Source organism: Paroedura picta, chromosome 2 (assembly GCF_049243985.1).
Source record: "Paroedura picta isolate Pp20150507F chromosome 2, Ppicta_v3.0, whole genome shotgun sequence".
NCBI lineage: Eukaryota > Metazoa > Chordata > Lepidosauria > Squamata > Gekkonidae > Paroedura > Paroedura picta.
In genome coordinates, this window is record NC_135370.1 from 3,834,739 (window position 1) to 3,859,141 (window position 24,403).

The following is a 24,403-nucleotide window of genomic DNA, read 5'->3' on the forward strand; positions in this document are numbered from 1 at the left end:
TCTTCTGCTATTATAACTGACCTCCGAGTGACCCCCAGTTCACCGTGGTCCCTTTGGAAGGTGGACTCTATGCCATATCCCAGGGGTAGTCAACCTGTGGTCCTCCATGGACTACAATTCCCATGAGCCCCTGCCAGTAAACCCCTGCCATATCCCATTGAAGTCCCTCCCATCCTCATATGCTGCCTCCCAAATCCAGAAACCGCACTGTCCTGAGGATGACCACCTTAGGCTGAGAAGGAATGGCTAGCCAAAGGCCACCCAGGGGTGAGTGGGCCTGGGTCTTCAGACCATCACACCAGGAGGCTTTTCCTGAGGCTTTTGCTGCTGTTCACTCAAAGAAAAGCTCAGCTCCTTTCCCTGCCTTGTGTGTGAGTGGCTGAACAGACCTCTTCCTGCCGACTGATATCAAAAGAGGTCCCCTATTTAAAAACAATAGACACTGACCATCGTGAAATCTCCGTTTTAACCCATGGACCTCATTCCTGAATAACGTTCATGTCTAAAACAGTATGGATTCCTCAGAAGCAATTAAATAAAGGGCCAAACTCTGGAGGGGCCAATGTCTTAGTGTGTTTGATCAGCCGAAATCTTGCAATCAGGTGTTTGGGACAAAGTTCAGACAGCTGGGAGAATGTGTCTTTAGTAGCAATTAAGGGTATTTCGACTCTGCCTGGGCAGGTCAAAGTATCCCTGATTGACAGCTCAATACACTTTGGTTTTCCATGGCAATAACTGCGTACCAAGCAGGGGCTAGAATTCCTTTGGTGTTTCGGACAGGAGGGAAACAGCACTTGACTACCTGTCCCTTTGTCCACCTGTGACAGCTCATACCTACTCCTTCTTTCATCTCGTGTTCCTCTCTTTGTGTCCTGACAAATTTTGAGCTTATCCGGTTGTATTAAAACACGTATACTTGAATCTTGAAATTGTCTTCAAATCACAGGAGGGAAAGAAATGTAATGTAAATAGGGTTTTGTTGTGTCTTGTTTCCTATTTTAGTACGATTTAGCAGAGCTCGCAGCGCAATGAAAAGCAGTTACACCTTCCTGAGGCCATTTGGCCCCGGCCTGAGTAGCCCAGGGTCAGATCTAAGTAGCCCAGGGTCAAGCTAAGCAAGGTCGGCCCTGGTTAGCAGCGGATGGGAGACCACCAAGGAAGTCCTGTGCTGTGTAGGGGCAGGCAACGGCAAGCCACCTCTTTGTGACTGTTGCCTTCAACATCTTATGGGGTCCCCGTAAGTCATCTGTAACTTGATGGCAAAAGAAAAACAAAAAGGCTGTTGAAATCCCCAACTGAGCGTAATTCCTTTTAGTTGGGGCCGAAATGTCACGTCTCCTCCTGAGTATAGGGTGGTGTTTTAAGTTGGGTGCTGTACCAAGAAAACATGGGCATGTAGTTCCTCAGGAGAAGGAAAAGGTGCCAGCGTTGATCCCAAGAGGGAGACCTTTGAGATTTGGGGTGGTGGGTGCAGAGAATAGTGCTCAAGGAATAGGCACAGCCCTTGCTTACAATGGGATTGGGGCAACTCATGGATTCTGATCTGTTTGCAGGCATTTTCGCATGGCAGCAAAAAGAGCATGATGGGCTGGGCTGGGCTGGGCTGGCGGTGGCTGGTGGTGCGTCCTGCCCACTTGATAGTGCGAGGTTGTGGTCCTGCATTATTGATGTGACTAGATTAAAAGCCCATTTTAAATGTGGAAGGAGCGGCGGCGGTCTTCGTTGTGCGTCGGCAGTGGCCTGGCCTGGCCAGTCCAGGGGGCCGGGCGCGTGTCGAGGCGACGGCGGGTGTCAGGAGGCGCAGTAGGAGGTGTCTGGGCATGTGCATAGGCGCGGCGGTGGGGGTGTCGGCCCAGCCGCGCCGGGCCAGGTGCGGGGCTTGCGGAGGATCGTGGAGTGGCTGTTAGTGGCGGCAGCCAGTCGTTCCTGGGGGCCTGGCCGCGGCGGTGGCGGCGACAGGTGGAGAGTCGGGGAAGCGGCGATGTGTAAGTCGCGGGAGTGGGTTTGTGTTAGGAAGTGCGTGTGCGGGTGGGGACGGACGGCGGGTGGGGACGGACGGTCGTCGTCTGGGTGGGAAGGGCGCGGCCTGGGTCAGGGGGGGACATTGGGTCACAGTCGGTGTGGGAAGCAGGCAGCCGGCAGTGGGCGGGGAGGGGGGGTTAGCGGAGAGTCGGGTAGTAGGGTAAGGGCAGTGGCGGGGCTGAGGGAAAGTATTTTCCCCGGAGTCCAGCCGCGTGGGGCAAGCCTCCTCCCCGGCGGCAATCTGGCAAGGATGGCGGGTCGGGAGGACTGCAGAGTCTGCAGCGAGGCGTCCGGGAGACGGGCCAAGTGGCCTTGGATTGCAGCTCCTGATTCGCTCCTCAGAGTTTTTATCCCGGGCAGGGCCCGCCCTAACTCCTCCCCAACAGCCCTTACCCTTTTATTTAATCCGCTCCACAGGAGCGGTTTAAAGATTGCAGGGGCCTTCTCCGCCCCAGGATCAATTCAGGTACTCTGTTGAGAGTCAGGCCTGGCCTCCCATTTTGTTCCCAGTTGTGGAGAGGTGGTGGAAGGTGCCGTCGAGTCACGGCCGGTTAATGGGGGCCCCTATGGCCCTTCAAGGCAAGAGGTGAACAGAGGTCGTTTGCCTCTGCATAGCAACCCTGGAAGTGGCCTCCTGTCCGAGGGCAACCAGGGCCAACCCTGCTTAGCTTCTGAGATTTGGTGAGCTCAGACCTCTTTGGTCATCCGAGCAGTGGTCGGTTGCCTCCACTGTACAGAAATGCGAGCCAGCTTGTTGTGGGATCATCATCCCCTTTCCACACACATATTTCATGTGGCCATGATCCGGCAGACCTTGTCTATGAGCAGAAAGCTTATTTGTGTGTGCTGCCGGTGAAGATTGCCATTTTCCTTTCTTTCTGGCAATGTGTCTTCTGCTGGGGATTGAACCCGGGACCTTGAGGATGCAAAGCAGCTGCTCTACCCCTGAACAGCGGCCCCTTCTCTTCTCTTCCCTTACCCCCCAACCTCCACAGCCTGTAGCCATTCGAGAGAGGTAGTCCACAGATAGAGGGCATCCCCCTTTGGATTGCTGTGGGGCAGCATTGAATGTGCTGGGTCTAGGGTGGGGTGGACAAACGGTGGCTCTCCAGAGATCCAGAGACTACCCCTGGGGGCTCATGGGAATTGTAGTCCGTGGACCTCTGGAGAGCCTCCGTATGGCCACCCTTGGTCTAGGGAGCCTCAAACTCATGGTGGACATTGTGTTGGGAAAGAGGGCATTGCTGGGATCCTCCGGCATGTTATCAATTGTGTGTGTGATGCAGATTCTCCCCCCCCCCAGCCAGTAATGAAATAATAAATCAGATTTGTGGCATTCATAAGATGAAATGTTTTCTTGAAGATGAAATCACCCTCCAGGGCCTGTTGTTATAACCAAGGGCTGAAAGTGCTTTTCCTCACTCACAATGTAATTGTTACCAGGCTGTTTGTGGGCCAGCACCACAAAAACCACCAGCGTGGATTATTGCAGCCCTTAATTCCAACTTGCTTAGCTTGGCTTGAAACCTTGGAGGGGAGGAGATGAAGGGAAAAGCCAAGGGAAGCGGGGAGGGGCATGGGAGTACAGTCTTGTGGTTGGATCTGAAGCGAGGAATCCCAAAATGTGATCTGGAAGCCATTGCTGCAGAAGCCTCCTGTGTGGGCTGATGTGGGACACGTAGACCTTCTCTCTGGATGCCAGCCCTTAAAGGGCCATCATGCGAGAGTCGGCTTGGTGCAGGGATTGAGAACAGCAGCTCCCAATTTGGAGAGCCGTCTGATTCCCTACTTCTCTACATGCAGCCCATCACAGGCCTGATAGTGATGAAAGTCAGGGAAGGCCTCTTGGAGTGGCAGGATCCGGGGTAGGGGTAGTGAGCCCAAGACTTGGAAAGAAGGATCAAGGCAGCGTTACCTTGCATCTGATTTTGTCTAGACCAGGGGTGGGCAAACTGTGGCCCTCCAGATGTCCATGGACTACAATTCCCATGAGCCCCTGCCAGCATCCATGGACATGTGGAGGGCCACAGTTTGCCCACCTCTGGTCTAGGGCATTAGACTTGTCACGGTACGTCTCATTTCCCTACTCGATCGGTTGCCAACCTCCAGGTGAAGCACAATTCTTCCTTATTCCATACAGTGTAGAAACAAAGTGAAAACGTGGGCCAGTTAATTACATGTTTACACAGCAGCCTGCCTGACAGTTTCCGCAGTTGCTGACAGGTCACCTTCCCCATGAGCTTCAAGTGAAGGTTGGAGATTCTCCAGAGTTACAGCTGGTCTCTAGATTTAGTAAATCACTTCTTTATTTGTTCCTTGTTTGTTTAGAACGTTTATTCCCCTTCTTTTGGGGAAAGGTGCTGCTTTGAAAGATAGACTGCATGTCCTTATAGCCTACCAGGGGCTCTCCCCTTCCTAAATCCCCCATCCCCAGGCCCCACCCTCAAATCTCTAGGTGTTTCTTGGCCTGGAGTTGGCAATACCACTATCAGAACTGTTTCTGTTTTGTAAAGCAGGGATCCCCCGTCTCCCCTCTCGGTCCCTTGCTTTGCAAGAGGAGGTATTGTTCAGTTTGGATCTAATAAACCCCATGAGGTGCTGTTAGGGTTACGATGGAAGAAAGCCATAGAATTGCTTGTAAAAGAGCTAACAGAAGGGAAGAAAGAGAGGCTGTTCCATTTCCAAATAATCTGATGTCTGTGTTGTCTGTCTAGAAAAAAGAAAATCTGAAATTGCGTAGGAGGCTACATTTATAGCGGCTGCTTTTTTCTGGTCTGCCTAAGATGTGGTCTGTGTCCGCGTGTGAGGAGGATTGTTATGTAGAGTAATCACCTTCGCTCAGAGTGTCCAAAGATTTCCTTTGTACTTGGAGACTCGGTGTCTGGGAAACATTTTTTTAAAGGGAAGGAAGGCAGAAGGAGGTAAAAGAAAAAAGAAAAAGAAAAACCCAGCCAGGCACCCTCTGGTTTCGGGCTCAGGGGAATCCACTGTAATGCATTTGAAGTTTCCTAACGGATTTCAGTCGCAGTTTTTTTATTTCAAGGCCTTTTCTGTTTCTTCCGTAGCTCAATCGTGCGGCGGGCGTCTGAATTCCAAAGATGCCGGCTACATCACTTCACCAGGCTATCCGCAGGACTACCCCTCCCACCAGAACTGCGAGTGGATCATTTACGCTCCAGAGTCCAATCAGAAGATCATCCTCAACTTCAACCCTCACTTCGAAATCGAGAAGCACGACTGCAAGTAAGAGCCCCCATTTGCCCTTCCCCTCCGCCCCCAGGATGGTCGGCTTCTCTTATTCCAGGAATTATTATTTGCTGTCCTTAATTTCACAGTGTGAGGAGTGCAGCAGAATCATAGCAAACTGCTGAGGAACGGAAGAATGGGAAGGGAGAGGTCTGGCAATTTGATGATGCAAAGCTCAATTTAATAGAAGTGTAGATTGCATTTGAAATATAGCTGGGAAGCCACAAATGTCTACAAGCAGATATTCCCAGTAGAGCATTCCAACCAAGAATTACATTTTGCATTCCAGCGAGATGCCGGTTAGCAGCAGGGTGTGGAGACCCATATTGTGCGGTTCAACTTGCATTGCCTATGAATCTTCATTGCAATGAGACTGGGATTCATGGAGAGAAGCAGCCATATTTGCAAGTCTGTGTATCCAAGGGCTGTCCAGTTGCCCTTGACTGAGGGGGCGACAATTGCCGTCCTCTTCATAGGAACACGGGACTTCCTTGGGGGTCTCCCATCCAAGTCCAAACCGAAGGGCCACAGTTTAGGCTCCAAGATCTGATGAGATCGTGTTTGTCATCTCCCATTACTTCAGATGGCTGTTGGGTACCAGATGTGTATGTGAAGTGCCGTCAAGCCACAGCTGACTTGGGGCGACCCCAGCAAAAGTCTTTCCGGGCAAGTGAAGAGTAGAGGTGGTTGACTTGGGGCGACCCCAGCAAAGGTCTTTCCGGGCAAGTGAGGAGTAGAGGTGGTTGACTTAGGGCGACCCTAGCAAAGGTCTTTCCGGGCAAGTGAGGTGTAGAGGTGGTTGACTTGGGGCAACCCTAGCAAAGGTCATTCCGGGCAAGTGAGGAGTAGAGGTGGTTGACTTGGGGCGACCCCAGCAAAGGTCTTTCCGGGCAAGTGAGGAGTAGAGGTGGTTCCTTGTATTTTATCTTTTATAGTTTATTTAATCATTTTAAGATCTGTTTGGTTATGTAACCCCATTTTACTATTTTGTTGAAATTTTAAACCCTATTTTTATATGTCTTATACATTTTATGCCAATAAAAGGTTACTGACTGACTGACTGACTGACTGAGTAGAGGTGGTTGACTTGGGGCGACCCCAGCAAAGGTCTTTCCGGGCAAGTGAGGAGTAGAGGTGGTTGACTTGGGGCGACCCCAGCAAAGGTCTTTCCGGGCAAATGAGGAGTAGAGGTGGTTGACTTGGGGGACCCCTGCAAAGGTCTTTCCGGGCAAGTGAGGAGTAGAGGTGGTTGACTTGGGGGACCCCTGCAAAGGTCTTTCCGGGCAAGTGAGGAGTAGAGGTGGTTGACTTGGGGTGACCCCAGCAAAGGTCTTTCCGGGCAAATGAGGAGTAGAGGTGGTTGATTTGGGGGTGACCCCAGCAAAGGTCTTTCCGGGCAAATGAGGAGTAGAGGTGGTTGACTTGGGGTGACCCCAGCAAAGGTCTTTCCGGGCAAGTGATGTAGTTGGCCATTGTCTTCTTCTGCAGAGCCTCCTTTGGAGGACTCCCTTCTGAGTACCGACCCTACTTAAGAGCCAATGTGGTTGTAGTGGTTAAAGAATGGCAGACTCTAATCTGGAGAGCCGGATTGGATTCCCTGCTTCTCCACATGCAACCAGATGGGTAACCTTGGGCTATTCACAGTTCTCTTAGGGCTGTAGTCTCAGAGCTGTTCTCTTAGAACTCACTGGGCGTCTGTTGTGGGGAGAGGAAGGGAAAGGTGTTTGTAAGTCTCTTTGGGACTCTTGGGTAGTGAAAAGCAGCGTATAAAACCGCCCAGCTCTTCTTAACCCAACCTTCCAGTGTTATCACCTCCAGTGGCCTCAGATGGCTGTTGCTTCTCAGATACAGGAAGGGAAACTCTACTCTCTTCTGCGATGCAGGAAACTCAAGTGAGATCGAGACTTGAGAAAGCTCTACTTTAGCCACTCCACACTGCAGCACACGGAGTATAATCTTAACTGAGCTTCCTCAAAAGTAAGGAACCTCAGATCATATTGTAGCACAGGGGTAGTCAAACTGCGGCCCTCCAGATGTCCATGGACTACCATTCCCAGAAGCCCCCTGCCAGCATTCGCTGGCAGGGGCTCCTGGGAATTGTAGTCCATGGACATCTGGAGGGCCGCAGTTTGACTACCCCTGTTGTAGCACATTGCTTAGCATGGCCGTGCCTCTTGGTCTAACTCGAGAAGTGCCAGCTGCGGCCACCACAAAACGTAGTGAGCGTTTGAAAGAGCAGCTCCTGCAACTAACACAGACACTGCCCAGGTGCCGAAAGGCAGGATGCAAACGGGAGATGAATTGGGTGGAAGCCAGAAGTCTGGACATAGAGAAGGAGGTCTCCCTTGTGGGACCTCTTGCTGTGCTAAGTTGCCCAAATGGAGGGAAATCAGTGGATCTGCAAGCCTTTCCATCCTAGGTTTTCATGCCACAAAATTGCTGAATTTTCCAGAGTAGGAGGATTATGGGTGGCTGAAGCTCCCAGCAAGGGCCGCCAGCCTCCATCCCATCGAGTTCTGGACAAAGGCTGAATAGAGTCCAATTCATATAAACAGTTAACCAGTATAAAAAGATGATTCTTTTTCTTCTTTTATTTTGTAAATAAGAAATTTTACTAGCGTAATCAACAAAACATATTGTCATCTAGGGAATGAATCCTCCCTAAGTCTTGGTTCTCAAAACAATTTCTAGTAAATAAACTTGCTTTCGTTGAACCTTGTCTGGAGAGTGGGAAAGAATCATAGAGTGGGAAAGTCCCACTCCCTGCTCAGTGCAGGATCAGCCTAAAGCATCCAGGAGAAGGATCTGTCCAGCCGCTGCTTGGAGACCGCCAGGGAGGGGAAGCTCCCCACCACCATAGGCAGCCTATTCCACTGCTGAACTAGACTCCTAGAATCCTGGAGTGGGAAGGTGCACAAAGGCCATCTAGTTCCACCCCCTGCTCAGTGCAGGATCAGCCTCAAGCATCCAGGAGAAGATTCTGTCCAGCCACTGCTTGAAGACTGCCAATGAGGGGGAGTCACCACCTCCTTAGGCAGCCCATGCCACAGCTGAAGTATTTATTTTATTTATTATTTCTTCAATTTATATCCCGCCAATCAGACTGTGGAAATTATTTTCCTGATATCTAGCCTGTAGTGTTCTACATATAGTTTAAGCCCATTTGTGGGTCCTATCCTCTGCTTCCAACAGCAGCTGGCAGTAAAAAAGATGATTGTTGTCTGTTTTTCTTATTTCTGATTTATTTGTAGTCTTTACCAAAGCGTTGTCCGGATGACAAAAACCACTTTCAAAAACCTTTTCGGCAGTAGTGAATACGGTTCAATAGACTAATGTGACAAAAGTTGAACTCAAAGTTATGAACTATTATTATGCATGATAACAATAATAGAAATAGAATGGCAATTAGAAACATTATATTTCGACTATTGTTATCACGTACAACGAGTCCATGACTTTGGGTTCATCTTTTGTTATATTAATCTATTGAACCATCTGCTACTGCTGAAAAGGTTTCTGAAAGCAGTTTTTGTTATCCGGACGGTGCTTTGGTGAAGACTACAAATAAATCAAAAGTAAGGAAAACAGACAAGAATCATCTTTTTATACTGTTTGACTGTTTATATTCATTGTTCTGTGCTCAGCCATTGTTCAGAACTCGATGGGATTTCTGTATCTATACTGAACATGCTGCTGGATTGTGTTCTGAACCTCCAGGCAACAGAGATCACTAGGATAAAATGGCCACTCTGGAAGGTGGACTCTATGGCATTCTACCCCACTGAAGTCCCGGCCTTCCCCAAGCCCCCCTGTGCTCAAGCTCTGCCCCCAAAGTCTCCAGGTATTTCCCAGGCCGGATCTGGCAACTGGCAACTGTGCCTTCGCAGGAAGCCAGGAAACAGCGACTGATGGGAACCTGATCTGGGGGACCTTGAAGCCCCCGAAACTCAGTGGCAGTTGACTCGGAGGACTCAGACCCAGAAGTCTCCCTTGACAGGGAAGTGGCCACTGGCGAAAGAAACACCACTGCTTTGACTCTCCTCAGCCCTTAAGAGCAGGGGTAGTCAAACTGCGGCCCTCCAGATGTCCATGGACTACAATTCCCAGGAGCCCCTGCCAGCGAATGCTGGCAAGGGCTCCTGGGAATTGTAGTCCGTGGACATCTGGAGGGCCGCAGATTGACTACCCCTGCTTAAGAGAATACTATACCTGAGTGCTGTATAATCCTGTAACACTGAGCAAATGCGGCAACCTGGTCTTGGTCAGGTGATCAGATGCAGGGGTGGACTCGGGCTTTTTTGACAGGTGCAGCTTTTCTCGCAGAGATGGGGAAAGTGCCCTCGGCTGGACGTGGGTCTGCAGTGCAGCTACTAATGGTACCGGAACCTTGTCTTCCGTTTGCCAGCTGGTGACCCTAGGAGCTGGGCCTGTGGTCCTCATTCCTGGGCGGGAGGTGATTCTTGTTTTCCAGCACATGTCTGGCATCTTCTGCTGCTCTTGTTGGCTTGCGAGGCCAGGGAGCTGGACAGCCAAGAAAAACAATTAGCGGCTAATAAGAAATAATTAACAGCTTCACTGAGCAGCATTAAAAACAGGAATTAACAAGGTGGTCCCTTGGGCATTATAGCCCTGTCTGTGACCAGCTGAGAGGCCTGTCTAAAATGTGCCTCTTTCTTATCTAGAACTGAGTCTTATTCCAGATTCTACCTTATTTATTTCAAACGGGTGAGGTTTGGCAAATAATAGGCTCCCTGGCTATATTGATACTGGTTATAGTACTAGTTCTCGTGCCTGAAAATAATACAGCGATTTCAGTAAAATGGGCTTAGCTCTGAAGTTACGTCTATATTGTCTTGACCTCCGTTTTATCACTGGTCCACAAGGGCATCAAAAGCAGTGAGTGATTCTTTATGGGGAAAAAAAACTGAGCCCACCATTGAATACAGACAATTAACACATATGCAAAAATCTCAGAAATACTAGCCAGGCTTCCTCCTTTGCTATAAGAATGCCCAGTTGTTCCAACTGCATCAGCTCTTTATTAAGATCACAGCACAGAAATGAACTGGACAGCCCACCACCCAAACTTAAATCAAGTCCAGCGTTCCTGGGTTCCCCAGGTTCAAACTGATCGGACCAGGGGTAGTCAAACTATGGCCCTCCAGGGGTAGTCAAACTACGGCGTTTGCTGGCAGGGGCTCATGGGAATTGTAGTCCATGGACATCTGGAGGGCTGCAGTTTGAGTACCCCTGGATTGGAACATTGAACCAATATAGTAGCAAGTCAATACAATTACAAGTCCCTGATGCTTGAATTGCAATTCCCGCTCTGCGGTCCCCCTAAGCCACGTACACAACATCTTGATCGGCCGCATCAGGGGAGGAGGAGACCTAATCATGGGATGAACAGGGGTCTTAGGAGGACAGCGGTGCATAATTCATTGGTGGTTAATGTGGTCAGCTTGAACTTGCCTCATTAAGAACCTCGCTCCCTCTTAGTGTGGCAAAATCTGATCTTGGGGAAGTGCAGGATCTGCACATGCGAAGTGGCTTTAAAAAAACCCCCAACTTGCGCCAAACAGCAGGAGGGTGTTCTAGGCTGCAAATTGCTGTAAAACTCACCCGATATTGCTTGGCGGTGCTGTCTTGTGGAGCATATTTTCTTGTACGTCTTTAATTAGGCTTGCTGCATTAAGACTGTGATATGGGTGCGGGCAATTTGCATACTGCTAAAATGCCGAAACCATCATCATTCAGACACTCGCAATGCAGTTCTGGCTACATATGAATAAAAGCGACTTCACATTTTTCAGTAATGCTGAGTTTCCCCTCTAAAAAGTGGCATTTCTTGGTCAACTGCTTCATTTTGCCCTTTACACTCAAGCATTCTCATTCACTCTCAGTAACCAAAGTACAGAGCCAAATCTGATGGGTTTGTACTCCTAAAGCTACCTACTGATGTCACTGAGGGCAAAGAAAGGTGCCCGAGAGTAAGGAGGGGGGTAAATGCATAATTTATCAAATGGTAGATGAACCCACAAGAGGTTCAGCCATACTGGACTTAATACTGACCAACAGGCAAGAGTTGGTGGATGAGGTGAAGGAGGTGGGGACCCTAGGGGGAAGTGACCATGTCCTCATAGAATTCCTTTTGAGATGGGGAGCCAAGGAAGCTTGTAGCCAGACGCGGATGTCGGAATTTCGTAGGGCAAACTTTAATAAACTCAGAGACATGATGAGTGTCATACCATGGACGAGAATGCTGGAAGGAAAGGGAGCATGTGAAGGGTGGGCGCTACTCAAACAGGAGCTATTGCGTGCTCAATCAATGACTATTCCAGAAAGACGAAAACACTGCAGGAGCTCTAAGAAGCCTATTTGGATGAACAGAGAACTTCAAGAGGAACTAAGAAAGAAAAGGAAAATGTTCAGGAAATGGAGGGAAGGACAGAGCTCTAAAGAAGAGTACCTACAGGTTACTAGGCACTGTAGATCAATCATCAGAAAGGCCAAAGCTGAGAGTGAGCTAAGATTGGCCAGGGAAGCCCATTGTAACAAGAAAAGATTTTTCAGTTATGTGAGGAGCAAACGTAAAGTAAAGGAGGCAATAGGCCCACTGTTGGGTTCGGATGGACAAACTCTAACGGAAGATGCAGAGAAAGCCGAAAGGCTTAGTGCCTATTTTACATCTGTTTTTTCCCACAAGCCAAAGGGTTTAGGCACATCTAGAGATGGCAGTAGCCAAAGGATAGTGTCTGGGTGGCAGGTTAACATGGATAGAGAGTTTGTCGAGAGGCATTTAGCTGTACTGGATGAGTTCAACAGGTCTGTCTCCAACAGGTCCTGCCAGACCAACCTGGTTTCCTTTTTTGACCAAGTAACAGGTTTGCTGGATCGTGGAAATTCGGTTGATGTCATTTACTTGGATTTTAGTAAAGCTTTTGACAAGGTTCCCCATGATGTTCTGATGGATAAGTTGAAGGACTGCAATCTGGATTTACAGATCGTTAGGTGGATAGGGAATTGGTTAGAGAACCGCACTCAAAGAGTTGTTGTCAATGGTGTTTCATCAGACTGGAGAGAGGTGAGTAGCGGGGTACCTCAGGGCTCGGTGCTCGGCCCGGTACTTTTTAACATATTTATTAATGATCTAGATGAGGGGGTGGAGGGACTACTCATCAAGTTTGCAGATGACACCAAATTGGGAGGACTGGCAAATACTCCGGAAGATAGAGACAGAGTTCAACGAGATCTGAACACAATGGAAAAATGGGCAAATGAGAACAAGATGCAATTTAGTAAAGATAAGTGTAAAGTTCTGCATCTGGGTCAGAAAAATGAAAAGCATGCCTACTGGATGGGGGATACGCTTCTAGGTAACACTGTGTGTGAACGAGACCTTGGGGTACTTGTGGATTGTAAACTAAACATGAGCAGGCAGTGTGATGCAGTGGTAAAAAAGGCGAATGGCATTTTGGGCTGTATCAACAGGGGCATCACATCAAAATCACAAGATGTCATAGTCCCATTGTATACGGCACTGGTCAGACCACACCTGAGGTACTGTGTGCAGTTCTGGAGGCCTCAATTCAAGAAGGACGTAGATAAAATTGAAAGGGTACGGAGGAGAGCGACGAAGATGATCTGGGGCCAAGGGACCAAGCCCTATGAAGATAGGTTGAGGGACTTGGGAATGTTCAGCCTGGAGAAAAGGAGGTTGAGAGGGGACATGATAGCCTTCTTTAAGTATTTGAAAGGTTGTCACTTGGAGGAGGGCAGGATGCTGTTTCTGTTGGCTGCAGAGGAGAGGAGACGCAGTAATGGGTTTAAACTACAAGTACAACGATATAGGCTAGCTATCAGGAAAAAAATGTTCACAGTCAGAGTAGTTTAGCAGTGGAATAGGCTGCGTAAGGAGGTGGTGAGCTCCCCCTCACTGGCAGTCTTCGAGCAAAGGTTGGATACACACTTTTCTTGGATGCTTTAGGATGCTTAGGGCTGATCCTGCATTGAGCAGGGAGTTGGAGTAGGTGGCCTGTATGGTCCCTTCCAACTCTATTATTCTATGATTCATAAGCAAAAAATTTCACAAGGATTGCCCCCCCCCCCCAGGACAAAGAAATCAGCATTGCTGAAAATATGGTGTAGGTTTGGTTCAGCTGTAGTGAAAACTGCTTTACAAGTACCTAGATTTGAAAGATGAATCTGCACGATCTAATCCTTGACTGGGTGGGATCACCTGTGTGATTAATTGGGGAGGGGGGGAATAAACACATTTATTGGGGAAGGGGGAAGAACAACTCCCTCCTCCCCCAAAGGAACAGTACCTGAAAATCCAAATCAGAGAATACTTTGTGCTGATCTTCAAAGAAACATTTAATTTGCAGTATTGAAATAATTTATTTATTCAAAAAAATACTGCACAAAGCAGGGCTAAATGATCAGCAGACTTTAAGAACCCATTTGTAGCCACTTGCGAATCTTTTATGGAAAGGCGTATTCATTCGCCGGAATAGCAAGTGCTCTCTCTTTTGGGCTTTGTCCACCTGTGTTAGGGAGAGCCCCCCCCCCAACCTTCCCTGCCTCCCAAGGACTCATTTGGCACAATCAAAGGCTCTGTGGCCCCCACAGCTTCACTTTCTGCTCCAGGAAAGCGCCTTCGTTTTGGAAAGCGCTTCAAAAGCCCAAGGAAATTGGCTCCCTTGTGTGGTTGTGCCCTGAGTGTGTTTGTGATAGGCACAGCCGGGACTCCTAATACTTGCGGGAGGGGCCTTTCTCCGAAATGGAGGTGAGAAGCTGGGCCATTGTCTGCCGGCTGCCCTTCAGAAGCAATGACACAGCAGTAAACCGAGAGGGGAAGGGGGGGGGCAGGAGCTCTGATTAGAGGCGTGCCAAACTATTCGGAAATAACTGTAATGGCCCCTGTCCGCTTGCCATTTCGCTCACCGGCGCTGCAAGCCCAGCTGCTGCTTTTTCCTACCGCCGCCGTTCTCCAGCCCTCTGTGCCGCCGGATTGGGTATCTGCTATTTGAACCGGGGAAGCAGCTTCGGGTTTGAAAAGAGCACACGTCCTTTTTTTTTAAAAGGCTGCCATTCTTGTCGAGGTTATGCTTGGCCAAAGAGCTGCCTTGCCCCAAGCCAAGGTTTATTTTTGATCTCGGGAGGAGACTTGAACCGGCCTTCCTGGAGCTGCCAATCCCGCCCGCCCCTTCTCAGGGCCTGCTTGGCCACATGGCTGGATGCCTGGTCCTCTTGGGATTGCTGCTTCTTTGCCCTCCGTTTGTGTGGGAGAAGAACCCGGCTCTAAAATACCATGGGCATGAGACTCACTGCCTGGCAAGACCCACCTTTTCCGTTCACTGACTCTGTCCTTTGTAGCCGCTTTCACATTCGGGTTTCTCTTTGAGACTCGTGTTTCCCCCCTCCTTCACTCCTTCCCCACCCAACTGTCCAATTTCTGGATCGATGCTGCTGAATCTGCCAGCCGCTGTTCCACATTAGACAAATCACCATGCTGAAGGAATGAATTTGGGGTGTTTTATTCCTAGGCTGTCTTGTGTAAACACCTTTTAGCGGGAAGGCCGCGCTCCCCACTGCAAACAAAACATTTCGAAGAAAGATCCATAATAAGTAGCCCAGCGTGTTTCTCTCCATCATCATTTACTGAACATGACATTCAGCTGAATTATGAGGAATCCAGCGGACATCCTGTCTCGCATGGGTGTGTGTGTGTGTGTGTGTGTGTGTGTGTGTTCAGTTTTAGCATTGGCAGCTTGGAGCCCCCTCTGCTGGCGTCATGTCAAAAAGGACATGGGACCTCCCAAGGCTTTGATCTTCCAGAAAATAGAGGGCTGTTGAGATTGGGGGATGTGGAAGAAGAAGTATTATATGAAACAGGCGAGAAGAGACGAAACCAACAAACAAAAAGGGTCAGAGAGTCAAAGTCTTTGGGAACATTCACCCTTCAGAGGGCAAAATGAAATCTTGTTGCGGAATTAGGATGCAGTGAGAAGAAATTCTTCCAAGTCCCCATGGTGCAGAACAGAATGCATCTGCCTTTCCTTGGAGACCTTTGAAAAGAGCTTCAGTTATGTAAGTCATGTTGGGCACTCTGCGCATTATGCTGAGAAACTGCTGACCAGATACTGGAAAATAGATCATCGGCCTCCGGGGTATATTATCAGCATTGATTTAAAACACAGATTTCCCTTTTTCTTCTCTTCTTTTTGCAGGGTTGTAAACTTGCCGTTTAATTATTTCTGCTCTTCTTCGTTTGTTCCATGCAAAAAATGTGCGAAAAACTGCACAGCAGGAGACTTTCCTATGTCCCAAATATTATTTTCTTAATTAAAAGTTAGGAGTGTACAAAGAGATGCAGAGTGACTGGAGAGCATGTTTGTGGCAACTCTGGAACGTGGACCTTATTCTTGGGACCTGTTATCAAATTCCAGCATCAAACCCCATTGCTGTGGCCACCACGGCACCTTCTCTTCTGTCTTCTGCCTTGGGGATGGCGACATCGAAATGGCCACATCAGTGGGACAAGGGCAGGAATACCCTCTGGGAGTTTCAGGTATTCCGTGCAGACATAGGGTAGGCTGCTTTGGCGTCCGAAGTGGCCGTTCGTGCCCAAAGCAGCCAGCGGCACGCCGCTGGCTGCTTTGGGCACGAACGGCCACTTCGGACACCAAAGCGCCCAACCACATGATGCAGCCATGCCTATTTATTTTGACCATAGACACAGGCTTTCTTGTGTCTCTGGGTTTAGCAACTGTTCCCTGAAGCCGTACAAACCCCCATACAGTGGCCATCAGAGAAGGGTGGCAGGGGCTCATGGGAATTCTTGTCCATGGTCATCTGGAGGGCCACAGCTTGCAGAAGAGGCAACTGTGATTTCTGTTCTGCTTCCTGCGCTGTTCCTGAGGACCCAGGAACAAAATTGGGGGAGGGGGAGGGGCTCAGTGGGCCGCGGCAAGAGGGAAGTCCTGTACTGTGAAGTCCGTGATTGGTTTGGAGACGCAGAAGTCAGGTGAGCTCTTCATCCTTCTCAGCTCCTCTTCAGCATGAAACCAGGGAACCGCAGTGACTTAGCAGCTGCTGGCCGTGTGGCAGAGGGACCCTGCTGGGGGACTCTAGACAGAAACGGCCCCTCCCTTTAATTGGGGAGAGAAGTCAGGAAGAAAATGTGATAAATAAAAAAGAGAAGAGACTCCACAATGGCCATAGAAATCTTAAGGGAAACGAGACGGCATTTCGAAGGATCGTGGCTTATATAACCGAGAGCTGATATCTGACACTTCGGTGGAGAGGTTTTTTGGGTTTTATTTTCCTCACTCAAAGACTGCTTTTTGGACAACGTCAACCTCGACTATCTACCCTCTTCCAATTACTGCAAATTCTGGCCTGCCCGGAAACGTATTTCCTTATCTGCACCATTTTTTTCTGCTCGAGGAGTAATTTCACACACGAGGAAGGTGCAAACAGCAGGCTTCTTCCCTTCGTGTCTGAGAGGAAAAGCTGTGAGGAGAAGAAAAAGTGCGACGCAGTTGCCTTTTGGTCCTGGTTCCTGAGGCACTTGGGAGGCATCCTCACCATGGAATGAGGCGGCATCCGATAGCAAAAAGGTCACCAGTCTCCGGCCCCCAGGTTCTGTTGCCTGATGCTGCTCCAAGTGATGTGTGTCTGTGGGGGAACATGCAAATAAAACCCACCAATGTTAGCTGTGTTGCTACATCATTTCCCAAAAAAAAAGGAAGTGAGAGAGGGTAGTTCTAGGAATCTCTGGAAACTCTATGGCAGTGGTCCTCAACCCCCGGTCCGTGGATCAGTTGGTACCGCAGCTCCTCCTCGTCCTCCTCCCCAGCTGCTGCCTCGGGGGCTGCTCTGCCACTCTGCTGCCGGCTCACCTTTGGTGCTCTCCAGCGGCCGCCATGGCTGGGGCTCCCCCTCGGCGTGATGCTGCTGGCAGCGCCCCCAGTGGGCGGCGGGAAGTCGGGCACTGGCGGGAGAGCAAGTGGAACAGGGGCTCAGGCGGTGGCAGTGACGTCTCTCGGCAAATGACTACCCCCGAGGCTTCAGTAAAATTGTCAAGCGTTGGCCGGTCCCCAGTGATAAAAAGGTTGGGGACCACTGCTCTGTGGTAGGACTTTTGTGATTTCCATAGAGATTTGCAGTGATTCCTAGAGCTACCCTAAATCCCTCCCAGGGTTTTCCTCATGTTCCCACCCGCAGTCCTCCCAATGTTTGGCAAGTCTGGCAGCTCTACGGATGTCATGCACCACAGGTGGCTTCCTCTGAGAAATTCCAGTAGTGTGTGAGCTTATAGAAACCTGGGTGGATTCCTGGAACAGTCATGCCGTAGAATCTGCAGCTGTCTCATTCTCATGATAGCTTCAGTGCCTCTTGTGAGTTGGAATAACTCCTGGTTCAAGCCTTGCCTTTGTAATGAACTTGTTACATGGCTGCAAGCAAATGATTTCTTAGGCTACCATCTTTACTACTTTATACAGAGAGTGATTAAAATGTGGAATTTGCTGCCAGAGGATGGAGTGAAGGCCACCGGAATCAACAGCTTTAAAGGGGGATTAGGCAGATTAGTCTATCCAGGGTTACTAGCCATGACAGCTGAGGGGAACCTCCACATTCAGGGGCACTAAACCCCTGAATCCTAGAGCTAGGAGGCAACATCAGGGGAACGCCTCAACCTCTGTGCCATGTTGCTTCCCCACCAGAGAAACGTGTTGGCCACTGTGTAAGACAGGATGTGGAACTAGATGGACCGCTGGTCTGATCCAGCAGGGCTCTTATGATTTCATCTTTGATATTGGAGTAATAATTAGCTCCTTGGGGACATCCGGGCCCTGTCGAAGGTGGAGCAATTCCGCTGGCCCTGTAAGATGGAACTCTTCCAACACGCTTAGGGTTGGGGCCATTGACTTCATAATATCTCTCTTACAAACACCCCCATTGAGGGACATCCAGCCTGGAGATTTATGGGACTTGTATTGCTAGCACTGCCAATGTGTTAATCATGTATTGTTTTGTCTTATTTAATACTATTGATGTATTGTGAACTGTTAATTCAGTGTTAATTTTAATTTGTTTTGTACACCCCCTGAGCCATATTGAGAGGGTGGATTAAAAAATTAATAAATAATAATAATAATAATGCCGGCCGAATCTGCAGCATGGCTGCCTGGCTAACCAGGTTAGTGTAAGCATGAAGAGGGAAGGCTTTTTTGCTGGGGGGGGGGAGAGGGTGGGAATCATCATAGAAGACTGACAACATTATGGGAAAGTGCACCAAGTATTTAAACAAGTCTTTTTGCATATTATGATGTTCTACAGCAGGGGTGGCCAAACTGGGGCTCTCCAGATGTCCATGGATTACAGTTCCCATGAGCCCCTGGCAGGGGCTCATGGGAACTGTAGTCCATGGACATCTGGAGAGCCCCAGTTTGACCACCCCTGTTCTACAGAAAGAGATTTCATCAGGGTGGCTTTCTGTTTTTCCCTGTTCGGTTGTCTTTATTTTAAAACAGGGAAGCGGAAGAGAAAACAGTGAGTCAGTGAAATATGGCCGTGACTTGTAAGATTGTAATTCCAGACCCACGAGAACATAACATCGCCTACCATTCTTCTTCCGTCCTCAGAGGTCCAAAGAGCAGTGGAGCCAGCAATTACTGGTGGATAATTAGTCAGTGTTTTGGAAATTGATGAATAATTAGCTGGCGTGCTAACATTAGGAAAACAATAATAGATTTATCTCTACCAACGAGGAAGCAGCAAGAGATAGAGAGAGAGAAACCATGCCCCTGAAACTTGGCAACATTTCCGTGGTTTGTCCACCCCAATTTGGAGAGACATTTGTATGTGTTTGTTTTCCAAACCCAACTGGATGGTTCATTCATTGCGTAGAAATTTCTGTTTCCGAATCACATCGGATGCTGAATGCTCAGCTCCTTTCGGTCGGTGGGCATCATCTTAGGGAGCCTTTTTCAGCCTTTTGACCATGGGGGAGCCCTTGAAATGATTGCTCAGGCTTCAAGGAGCCCTGGAAGTATTGTCGGCTGGCCGTACCTCCCAGCCACACACCCCAGAAGTGACATATCTCAGGAAGTGGCAGAACTATCCATGTTAACAGACAGGCTCGAGGAGAACCAAGGGGCAGGGAGACAGGAAGTAATTTAAGGTGAGGGTAGGCATGCAGGCTCCACCCCCTTCCAGGTGCAGAAACCATGAGAGAACTCACTCATTCTTGGGAGGGGGACGGGGGAACAATGGAAGCAGCTAGCTCCCTAAATTTTGGCTGAGTCCATTAAGGCAGGAGGGGAAAACTGAGGACTCCCTCTGGCGCTCTTGTGGACCCCTGGGGGGGTCTGCGGGCCCTTGGTTGGGACCCCTTGTTAGGCATTCCATGAGTTGCCCCCTAGTTTAATCTAATTTCCTGTCTGCAGTGTCTCCACTGTAGACTTTTATTTATCGGTTTATTTATTAAAAACAGTTATAGCTCACCATGTTGTGATCGTGCTTCACATTTCAGTTGATACTAAAAATAGCAAATCCTAAATCTCTCCCCCCTTAAAAATGCCTGTCCGTCAAACCCTCTCAAAAGCCTCTGTGCACATTGGATGGGGAGGTGCCCCAGAAGCACTGCTGCCGCTGCACTGGAGCCAAGCAAGGGGGGCTCTTCCCTGTGCAGGAAGTACGTGGGAGCCATCCGCAACAGAATCCAGCTGCCTGGACCCCAAACGACATGGGTGCAAGAAGCAGCTGGAACCGGCCCTTTTTTTCTCCCCGGCTTCAGGGGGGGGGCGGGGTCGTGGGTGGCTGGTTCCCTTCCCAGTGTGGGGCCTGGGGAACGTGCCCCAGTTGCCCATTGGCTAAGGCCGCCCCGTGCAAATGGGTCTGCATTGGGTCTCAAATATACAGGAGCGTGATTGTCACTTAAGGCTACCAGGTTGCAGCTGGGAAATTCCTGGAAATTTTGCAGTGAAGCCGGTGGAGAGCAGAGTATGGGGAGGGATCTCAGTGAGGAATGATGCCATAGAGCAGGAGTAGTCAAACTGTGGCCCTCCAGATTCCCATGGGCAACAATACCAGCTGACTGCATGTGGAGGGCTGGGGAATCAAACCCGGTTTACCAGGTTAGAGATTGCCATTATTAACCACTACTGCAAGCCAGCTCTGTGGCAGGGGTAGGCAAACTGCGGCCCTCCAGACGTCCATGGACTACAATTCCCATGAGCCCCTGCCAGCATTCGCTGGCAGGGGGCTCCTGGGAATTGTAGTCCACGGACATCTGGAGGGCCACAGTTTGCCTACCCCTGGTATGGAGTATGGTTCCCTAGAATGCACCTCATGCTCTGCGTCCTTTACATTTTGCCAGTCAACTTCCCTAATGGATTTCTGTTGCATTTTTTCATTGAATATCTCAAAGATTCCTCCTATGGCTGCTACATAAGATGTTTTCACATTTTAAAACCCCCACCGTGAACAGCCTCCCATGTTGCAGCCTTACAGTCCTCATCACAGGGCTGATTCCTAAGAAGATTTAGTACTTCTGCAGGCCGTTGTTGGTAACTCTTATCCTGAACTGTATCTAGTGGAGAACCCTTTTTTTGGCATTCTTGTAGCGGAATTCTTTCCCCTCTAATCCCTGCATATTGCTCTTTCCTGGCTACTTCAGGATTAAGAGGCTTTAACTCAAGAAGCTTTCTGGATATTGGCACGGAGATTTTTATCCATCTGATGTCCTTTGCAGCTGACAACCCGGCAGGTTCTTACAGAGCAGTCTGGAGCAGAGTTGTACCCTTGTAAGTCTGTTGTGGCCAATGGGTTTGAAAGGGCGGCACTGCTAGAAATTTGGGGGTTTGAGAGAGAGAGAGAGAGAGAGAGAGAGAGAGAGAGAGAGAGAGAGAGAGAGAGAGAGAGAGAGAGAGAGAGGAACCAGGTCTTTTAATATGGCTATCTACTTCATAACTAGGAATGATTGTGAGATCCTGTTGAGGTAGATTTAGTGATTGGATCTGTGGGCCAAACGATATATTTGGGTTTTTAATGAGCTGTCCAGGTCCCATGTACCCAACTTGGGTTCCCCACAAATGGCTTTTTAAAAAGTAAAGGAGAACCCAAAAAAGGTATTGGAAACAGCACTTTTAGTGTGTGTGTGTGTGTGGGGGGGTCATTTGCCCTGTTTTTCCTGCTCCTTACGTGTACACAATACTTTGCAGACCTGATTTATTAAAAATATACAAGTGTGTGGTTTGGCCTTAACATCGGAATGCCGTGGGATTTCTTTGGGATCCACCACTTAGCCTATGGAAGATCTGATGAACAGAATGAGGAGAGTTTTTATTTTTGTCACAGATATTGGGGGATTTTTTGTGCGTGTGCGTACATCCTGGGATCCTAGGAAAATCACACTGGACAGTTAACATAAAAAGTAATAGAAGGAGCCCCTTTCAAAGCGACCCCTTTGTGTGCTGAGAAGAATTTTTTAAAGTTGTTTTAAACTTGGGGGCATGGAAAGGGCGTGTGCTTTTGTTCATTTTTGTCTTCTCAAGAGGTGTGCAATTGTGCTCTTCTGCACCATAGAAATGAGATAAAAACGGAAATCTTCAAAATTAGCCTTCTGTGTATGAAAAAAGCACTAACGTGTGTGTGTTGGCACACGTGGCTAATTTTGAAGCAGTTTCGATGTTGCAGAAGTGCATAATTGTACTCTACTGTAGAAACAAACAAGTCACAGAAACCCGTTTGATGTTAGCTGTACGTGCCAACAATGTTATATCCTTGTTTCTTAATTCAAAAAATGGCCAGGGATTGTCTTGTCCAGGGGTAGTCAAACTGCGGCCCTCCAGATGTCCATGGACCACAATTCCCAGAAGCACCTGCCAGCAAATGCTGGCAGGGGCTTCTGGGAATTGTAGTCCATGGACATCTGGAGGGCCGCAGTTTGACTACCCCTGGTCTTGTCTTTTATCTTGCTAGCATGGCCTTTTATCTTGCTAGCATGGTGCCATGGCTAAGAGCAGTGGCGGCCTCTCATATGGAGAATCATGCCTGATTCCCCGTTCCTCCATATGCAGCTAGCTGGGTGACCTTGGGTTAGTCACAGTTGTTTCAGAACTCTCTCAGCCCCACCTGCCGCACAGGGTGTCTGTTGTGGGGAGAGGAAGGGAAGGCAGTTGGAAGCCACTTTGAGACTCCTTTGGGTGATGAAAAGTGGGGCATAAGAACCAACTCTTCTTCTGCATTTCAATCTATTGGTGCATTTTCCTCATCATCCCTGGTTCTTGGAGGTTCCTGAAGTCTGTACCTGTGGGACGTATCCAGTTTTGTCCATGTGCCCCACTAGAGTTACCACTGTGTTGTTGTTGTTGTTATGTGCGAAGTCGTGTCCGACCCATCGCGACCCCATGGACAATGATCCTCCAGGCCTTCCTGGAGTTGGAACAGCCAGCTCTGGGTTGGGGTATTCCTGGAGAGTAGGGGGTGAAGCCTGAGGATGGCGGGATTTGGGGAGGGACTTCAGAGGAGTATAATGCTATAGCCCCCCCCCCCCAAAGCAGTCATTCTCTCAGGGGAACTCATGGGAATGCTTGAATTGTGTGGCAAAGAGGCCAAAGTCTTTTATCTCTGAACCTTGCCTAATTACAGTCCTTCCCTACATTTCCATGTTCTGTTTTCTCAACCTCACTCATCTCTCCCTCCCCTTCTTATCAACCCAATCAAGGGAATCTTTTTGCCCGTTTCTCTGTCCCCCCCCCCTTACCTTTGGCATTAGGACCCTTGGGTCAAACTTGAAGCGAACCCAGAAGGGAGGAAAGAGCTGATTATCAGCAATGCCCAAGCCAAAGCCCGCAAGCAAGGGCAAGATTAAGAAACACCTTCTCTTTGGGACCAAATCGCAGCCTCAGTATGCAATGTGTAGAAAGGGACAGAATTTTTAAAAATCTCAGGACTACACGTGGCGCGGTCTTCCCACCTGCATAAGGTGTGGGGGTTTTGTTTTCCTTTTTTGGCTGTCAAGTGGCAGCCAACTTGGGCAACCTCAAAGGTTTTTCAAGGCAAGGGACGTGCAGGCATTGCAACCTGGACTTCCTTGGTGGTTCTGCCATCCACGTACCAATTAGGGCTGACCCGGCTTAACTTCCGAAATCTGACGAGGCCAGGCCAGCTGGGACTGTCCAAGTATGTCTGGGTATTTCCCCCTTTTCCTGGTGAACTCCATGTTGTGGTACAAGCCACCCTTAGGAGTTCAGCAACTCCTGTTTTTTTTTTTGGGGGGGGGGAGACAGGAAACAGCAGGCTGCAGCAGGAAAGAAACCTGTGCTCTGCAGGTAAGACGACTTTTCTAGGGCAGCAGTTCCCGACATTTTTTAGTATGGTTATTCAAATTTACTCAGGATGGTGATCTAACCAAGCCTGGCTGAAGTTTTTGGGAGGGCCCAGGTAAAACGTGATCTTGTCATCCATTGAGTTCAGCTATCTGTTTTCTACAATGGCTCTAACCAGATGTTTTGGAAAACCAGCAAACATCACACAAAAGTCACAGGTGCCCCCATACAAATCCCAAGCAAAATTGTTCTAACCACCCTCTCCTTGTCCATTGTGCATCTAACCTCCCCAAGGTTCTATGAAACATAATCTGGTGACCGTGAGGAGACGTTTTATTTGATCAGTATATATATGCAGTGTGTGTGTGTGTGTGTGGGGGGGAGTTGCAAGAACTGGATTGTTGCATATGAAAATAGTGTTGTTACACAAAATATTTGTTTTTAAACTTTTAATGCCAATTTTTTTAAGTTAAAGATTTAGAAATGACAAACTTTTGGTTTTTTAAAGTTTTGAAATTGTCTCAAAAATAATGGCGATATGGCAATGCAATGATGAATTGTTACACTTGTTGCCTGCGATTCACGAGTTAATCATGTGACTCATGCCCCGCCTCCTGGTTGTTTCCAGCTTGTGTCTCCATGTCCTTTAAATTTTGCTTGTCGACAATTACTTGCATAATGGACTTCCGTTGCATTTTTCATTGCATATTTTAAAAGATTATCCCTGCAGCTGCCACATAAAATATCATAGAATAATAGAGTTGGAAGGGACCTCATGGGCCATCTAGTCCAAC

General features: G+C 48.7%; 1 protein-coding gene across 4 annotated transcripts in view; it reads left to right on the plus strand.

Moving 5' to 3' along the window:
* NRP2 (neuropilin 2) overlaps window positions 1-24,403 on the plus strand; it is a 258,365-nt gene that overhangs the window by 39,320 nt on the left and 194,642 nt on the right. For all 4 annotated transcript variants that reach the window (XM_077319234.1, XM_077319235.1, XM_077319233.1 and 1 more), the window contains exon 2: window positions 5,088-5,265. In XM_077319234.1, coding sequence (XP_077175349.1) covers window positions 5,088-5,265 — 178 coding nt within the window. The remainder of the gene's footprint in view (window positions 1-5,087; window positions 5,266-24,403) is intronic.